The sequence below is a fragment of the Sinocyclocheilus rhinocerous genome, unplaced genomic scaffold (genome assembly GCF_001515625.1).
Source record: "Sinocyclocheilus rhinocerous isolate Xijiao unplaced genomic scaffold, SAMN03320098_v1.1 scaffold113, whole genome shotgun sequence".
Lineage (NCBI taxonomy): Eukaryota > Metazoa > Chordata > Actinopteri > Cypriniformes > Cyprinidae > Sinocyclocheilus > Sinocyclocheilus rhinocerous.
Window position 1 is genome coordinate 2,900,085 of NW_015646846.1, and position 7,500 is coordinate 2,907,584.

At 35.0% G+C, this 7,500-nt stretch overlaps 1 protein-coding gene across 2 annotated transcripts in view; it reads left to right on the plus strand.

Annotated features, from left to right (window-relative positions):
* LOC107708172 (metabotropic glutamate receptor 4-like) overlaps positions 1–7,500 on the plus strand; it is a 127,721-nt gene that overhangs the window by 41,451 nt on the left and 78,770 nt on the right. For both annotated transcript variants that reach the window (XM_016512342.1, XM_016512343.1), the window contains exon 2: positions 7,340–7,500. This exon is cut by the window's right edge and continues 56 nt beyond it. In XM_016512342.1, the coding sequence (XP_016367828.1) occupies positions 7,340–7,500 (161 nt within the window). The remainder of the gene's footprint in view (positions 1–7,339) is intronic.

The following is a 7,500-nucleotide window of genomic DNA, read 5'->3' on the forward strand; positions in this document are numbered from 1 at the left end:
TTATTTTACACACACACACACACACATACACACACACACACACACACACACAATATTTGTATTATATATTTTTAATATTTGTTTAATGTCATCTTATTTATGACTGAAGGCGAATATCACTGATACCAATACTACTGATGTCTCTAGGAAATTCTTATTTTTCTCCTAATATTAAACCATTGACTATAGCCATTCAACATTACAGTATAATTGAGAGCTATTAATTTCAACATTTATTAGACTTTTAAAAATTACAACTTTTAATTTAAGGGAACTTAAAACAATCTTCACATAAACCCATATAATAAATGTCATATTTACCTGTGCCCTTCAGCAAGTAGGAAATATACAGAAATAGAATAAAGTTATCAAACACTAAATTCTAATTTAAATATAGATAAATTTTTTAAGCTACAAAAGTTATTGATTTCCTCTTCTTTTTTTTTCTTTGATTAACAGACATTACAGCAGCTGTGTTATTAGGTTTTGGCTGGGTTATTAGGTGAAGTGGAGTGAGTTATGCACTTTCACAAAAATTCCTGTCATAATCATTGAAGCTGTGTACACTGCAACATCAGTCTCTTACTTAAATCTTTTCTGCATCTTGTTGTTTATGATGATGAGAGAATTCGTAATTGCAGATTCAGAATTCAGTGAGCGCACACTGAACAACTCTGGCGTTCTCCACGATGATGATTCAAACACCTCCAAAGAGAAATCTGATGCAACCAGAGCAAATTTACTGTAAATGTAACCGCTATTGACAATTCTAATTTATTTTACATTTTACTTTAATTGTGACAGCCATATAACATATAGCTTAACTGGGCAGGGGCATTTTTTGGCTTATTATCTTGAATTTGGGGGCATTTTTGTTCATTTTGGTGCCATTTTTGCCCCAAACTCTCATTAATTTCCAGCCCTGCTCCCCAAATAACAGTATTCCGAAATCTGCAAACAGCACTGTCTTTAACTGTCGACAAGCAGATGTCTGGAGTCGATTTTTTTTTTAGATTGCTTGGTTTTGGCTCCCCTGCGATGCCTATATCAGAAACTTCTTTGAGCCTTTGCTTCGATAAGCTCCTCTCATGCTGTCAACCATAACAAGTGACATGTTGATCTGCTTGAAGGAGATAATGAACTGGCAAAGCCTTACTGTACCTTCTCCAACTAGAGACCCTTCCTAACTCTTACATTTTACCTCTGATCAGCAGTTTGACCTTTTCCAAATATTCCCAATTTCCAGTTCATCACTGCGTCTTGCTGAATCACCCAGCACTGTGCTACTTGAGAGCCTCATTACTGTAGAAATATATAGAAGGATACGCTCAGTCAAGCATCAGGAGTTCAGTCCGAAAATTAATCCCATAATTTGATTGACCAAGGAAATGCCATAAGGAAGCGTAATGGTGACAGTCTTCCTGGGAGAGCAGAGATGCTAAAGGAGATAAGCATGACTAGATGCCATATTCCAGTGTTCAAAGGAGCACTAAATCTACAAAGGTCAGGACTGAGTGATGAAGATATTGAATAGAGATCTGAGGCATGCTGGGAAATATTATTCATGATGAGTCAGTGTCTTCAGCTATAGAGCAAGATCTGCTTATTAATAAAGAGACTTCATGTTTGACGAACACGTGACGAACGTGGAATTTCAAAGGTATGCTACTTCAGGATTAATTAACCACCTTTTATTTCACACACACACACACACACACACACAAACACACACACACACACACACACACGTTTTATATAGAGCTTTTCAGTTCATGTGGAGGATGTTGGAGGATGCTTTTCAGAATTGCACAAGAAGCATCAGGTGAATTTAGTTTCAAGGTCAGTGGTTCTCAACTGGTGAGTCAAGTATGTTCTGATAAGGTCAAAACAAAGCTAAACGTAAGTGATTAAATGCATCAAACCATATCGCCGTGCATTTAGGAGAGGAAAGAGAGGAAAATATTCTTTGCATATATTTGGTTGTTGATGTCAAAGGCTGTTTGTCCAGTTTCATCTGAAAAGAATGTAGGTGTTTTACGTAACGCTTTTGTTTTTCATGTTTGTGTGTTTGGATACATGCTGAAATGAACAATTTGTGCATACTGACAGCATCTAAAACATATTTAAAAACTATATACCCACATTTAATCAAATAAAATCTTTAATTATATATTTTCCCTAAAATTTGATTGATTTATTTATTTGTGTGTGTGTGTAAATATATGTATATGTGTGTATGTGTGTGTGTGTGTGTGTGTGTATATATATATATATATATTATATATATATGTATGTGTGTGTGTGTGTGTATGATTCAAAGACAAAAAGTGTTTTTGAAGCATTAAAATAATAAAAGTTAATAATACAACTTTTTTTCCCCCTGTACATTAGAATGTGACTTGTTTAATTTTTTTTTTTTTTAAATAATAACTATCATACATTTTTACCTGTGTAACAAAAGTTCATATACCAAAAAATCCTTTCAGACTTATTTAGAACAAGAATCATTATACAAAATATAAATAAATCAATATAACCATTATTATAAAAATATAAATTATATCATATTATATTTATGAAATATTATGATCACTTATTTGTTTATATATTTATATTCAGTGTTACAATTTTTGGTATATTGTATATATATATAATAAACATGCAATAACTTCCACATAAAATAAATGTTTTGCAATAACATGTTAGTCCCAATATAACACATTTATACATTTTATTATTATTAATATTAATATTTTAGGGAAACCAGTTGCCAGTTGATATCTATAAAATCAAACTAGTTGAGAACCACGTTTGGAGACAAAGTAATTCACTTGTGAATGGAAGTCACTACAGAAACATGCCATTGATGGCAGAACAGATTGTCAAACTATCAGACGTGAGGGAAGCTCGGCCAATACACCAGCAGATTTCTCAATTAGCTTGCGGCCTTGAAAAAGGGAGGATTGAGTTTCTAAATGCCTCTGTTAGCACCAGAGATACTGCCGTTTTGTCAATGGGCTTGTCTGGGCATGCGGTGTGGCTAAAAAGCCATTGATTCTGCAATACAATTACAACATTTGGGATGCAGTGATTTAAGAAATAAGGTGTAGCTCGATGCTCTCTATATTTAGGCCGACGCTCCTCCTCTCTAATTATTTGGGCAAATATTCTCTGAAAATTGGCTATAGTATGTTCCAATCTGTTTTGTTCAATAATTACGCAACGTTTTTTGTCATTCTGTTCTCACAGTTCAGCCATTTGCTGCCCTGCTCAGCTTGACAGTAACAGATGTGAAAATTGCATTGACAATCAGTATAAACAACAGCTGATACCAGTTGAGAAGTCGTTAGATATGGAAGAAGGATATTTGTTTCAAATTAGTTTGTCCACAAACCTCTTCTGGGTCTCCCAATGTCATCGGCACCAGATACAAGTAGCATATTTCTTGCGTTTTGCTCATTCGTTGACAGATGAAACCGCAGTATTTAGATGTTATAATTGCATTCACTTCATCTAATGATAGCAAATAGTACATTGAGACACAGTACTTGATCTAAAGGACTACATTAAATGCACATTGCATATGGCTATTTATTAGACAAACGCTAGTTCTGACCTTTGCATATACCAGTCAAACATAATTATGCAAACGTGTATGCATACGCACATGGCTCAGAGCAGTGCATAGTCACATTAATTTCATACAGAGCTGCCGCCTGTGATTAGGTGCCCTTGACCTAGACCGTCTGTTTAATAAATCTTATTTTAAATTACTTCTGACATGCACATGTTAGGAGAAGCAACAGCTGTAACCTTTGGTCCTCTTTTCAAGAACTCCTCAGAGGTTTGGACACAATGAAAATAGAATCTTCACAATCCTCTTTCTGTCCCTCGTTTCAGTGTAGAATATTAAATAAATCTTTGTTGAAGAAATCAGCAAGGGTGACTTGAACCATTTCAATGACATTTACAAATAATTCAGCGATGCCAAGGTTTGGTGTTGGGTCAAATGCAGCATTATAAACAAGATTTTTTTCAATCCTGACAAATGGTTTCTTTAACATTAACAGAAATTATAATTTTACAGCTGTTGGTTTAGCTACAGAAAAGAAAAGCCTTGAAAATGTCTTTGTGTCATGCAGAGTAATGTCAGTCAGAATGCTTCAGCAATATTTTGATCATTACTTGGCGTGCACACGTCCATCCGTACTTGTCACATTCGATGCCATGTGAGTTAGCTTCTTCTCGGTTGAGTAATGCATTAAGTTATTGGCCCTGACAAAATTTGTATACATATATTTTAGCACATCCCTGGCTGAAAACATCAACATGTGCTGCAAATATATCAGCGTAACAGATCTTCTTGTAGGCGGTTCTTTGTTTTCATGGTGATATAAATGTTTGCCTCTTCATATTAGTATTTTGCTTTACCCACTGAGAATAGACCTACGATACTTAAAAAACAGTCAGAATGCTTCAGCAATATTTTGATTCTTCATTACTTGGCGTGACGTCCATCCGTACTTGTCACATTCGATGCCATGTGAGTTAGCTTCTTCTCGGTTGAGTAATGCATTAAGTTATTGGCCCTGACAGAATTTGTATACATATATTTTAGCACATCCCTGGCTGAAAACATCAACATGTGCTGCAAATATATCAGCGTAACAGATCTTCTTGTAGGCGGTTCTTTGTTTTCATGGTGATATAAATGTTTGCCTCTTCATATTAGTATTTTGCTTTACCCACTGAGAATAGACCTACGATACTTAAAAAATATATATTATTACCTTTTTTTTATATTTATTTGGATATTTATCTGGAAATTTCTTGAATACTTGAAACTGCTGTTAGATACCTGCAAAAACTCAAAGCTGTCTTTGCTTCGTCATTCTTTTTTATTTTTATTTAATTTGCTACTACCTTGAAGAAAATGTGAAGGCTATAGTCAATTTTAATTGATTTTTTTTATTATTTATATTAATAATTAACTTTACAAATAAAAAGCTTTGTTCAGTAGCATATTTGTTTTTGCAATGGTACCAAAAATTGTAAAATGATGCTGGTATTGGTGACGACTATTGAATTAATATTTTTCTTTTCTTTTCATTTCTTTTCTTTTATTTCTTTTTATTTATTTATTTGATGTTGTTTTGGTCTACAGCTATTTATTAATTGTACAGATGTGTGTGGCCCTTACCAAAGTCATGCACCCTCTGCAGACATGCAGGTGTGGGTTTTTCCCATCCAATGCAATGTTCACTCAAGATAAGTCACCAGACATTGAAAAACAGAATGAAGAAAACATTATTTATATATGAATTGTAAAATGATGCTGGTATTGGTGACGACTATTGAATTAATATTTTTCTTTTCTTTTCATTTATTTTATTTTATTTCTTTTTATTTATTTATTTGATATTGTTGTTTTGGTCTACAGCTATTTATTAATTGTACAGATGTGTGTGGCCCTTACCAAAGTCATGCACCCTCTGCAGACATGCAGGTGTGGGTTTTTCCCATCCAATGCAATGTTCACTCAAGATAAGTCACCAGACATTGAAAAACAGAATGAAGAAAACATTATTTATATATTTTTAGTATCATATTCACTCACTGAATGCCAACATTGCGTGACCTGCCAGGCAGTAAGAGCTGCTTTACAGGAATTTATTCAGCCTGTCACTATTCCTCTGACCTGCAAAATTATTGTATGAAGAGCAAGACCACTAGCTACCCAGAGGCATTACTATGCATATGAATCTATCTATAGCTCTACATTAGGATGCAATATTTACATTCCAGTATTTTATTTTAAGATTTGCATTTATATTCCTGAATTAGTTTTCATGCATGATTTGATTTCATTGATAAATGCTTGAGTAAGGCATTTGAAATGGTGACATAATGCTTATTAAAGTTAAATCTAAGGCAAAATTGACATTCAGCGTTATGTAAGTCTACCTCAAAGCAACTGTAAAAACATTGAAAAGAAATTCACACACTTATTTTATTTGTAAACTAGTTGGTTTCTATTATGTAAGAAAATATTATCTAAAACATGCTGTATGAAAAATTATGGTTCAAGCTTAATTTTTTAGATATTCTCAATAAATATTACTAGCCAATATCAAGGTGGACGATGATCGACCTGCAGTTTGTTTGATTTAGAAAGAGCCTCTCATTTGTTTATTGTTTTGACTGATATTTTGTTGTCCTCTGCGCAGATGAATTTATGATTCCTTTTAATGGAGCCATACCACTGGTATTATGTCTGCTGAGAGTGGGCTTAAAAGCCAGAGTATGTTCACAATAGCCAAGTTAATAAACATGTATAAATTACATTCTTGGTGGTGCAAGCCATCCATTATGTTATGTCTGACATTAGCTTAATGTATTCCGAGCATCACCAGCGATCCATTTTATGGTGATTTCTTAAGTTTCACATCACGCCTGATTTGTGTCTCTGTTGTTCGGTGTAGCCTGTGTACGAATTCTCAACACGATTCAGCCAAGGAGACCCTTAAGGGGTTAGTTCAACCTTAATCATAATTTACTCACTCTCATGTCCTCATTTTTTTCCTCAGAACTCAGAAGATGACATTTTGAAGGGCCTAAATCTATTGGGTTGTTTTGAATTCTTCAAAAACACAGTCAAAGTAAAAGTAGTCCATATGAATTGTGTATTGCAAGCTTTCTAAAGTTATACTGTGTGACACTGAAATTGAAGCTGAAAATCTGATCACTATGACCAGCTCATTGAGTCGAAAGAGCTAAGGTCAAGAATCAGAATCATTCCAAACAGTTTTGTGAAGCGAATCAGATGATCCAACTCAAAATAATGATTAATTCACAAGTCAGATGTCTCTCATGAACTCTAGTGAACATGCCAAAGAGAGCTAAAGCAGATGTCAATGCCAAGATATTCTTCAGAAATTCACTTTTTGAATTCCACCAAAAAAACAAAGCTAATGTGGGTTTGGAGAGACATGAGGGTGAGTAAATAAAGCAGAAAATTATACTTGAAGTGAGCTATTCCTTTAAGAGACTCTCATCTCATTGGAGTTCCTGTAAACTAGTCTGCAAAAGTCTGGTAGTTGTTGACCAGCTTGTTGTTGCTTTCCACGCACATTATTTCAGAATGGACTGCGCTCATCCCCGCGGTCTTGAGTGTACCACCTGTGGCTGTGTAAGAGAGAGCTTGGTAGGGGATGGATTTAGTCTGGTATGATGGAGCATGTTATAATCTGTCAGAGGTGAGCTCAGAAGCAGCAGGGGTTTTGGGGAATTGTGTACTTCAATGCCTGAATGGGATTTATGTTTCTGTCTCCTCCTACAGATTCCCCAGGTGAGTTATGCCTCCACGGCTCCTGAGCTGAGTGACAACACCCGTTATGACTTCTTCTCCCGTGTGGTACCGCCGGACACCTATCAGGCACAGGCTATGGTGGATATTGTCAGGGCCATGCGCTGGAATTACGTCTCCACGGTGGCATCGGA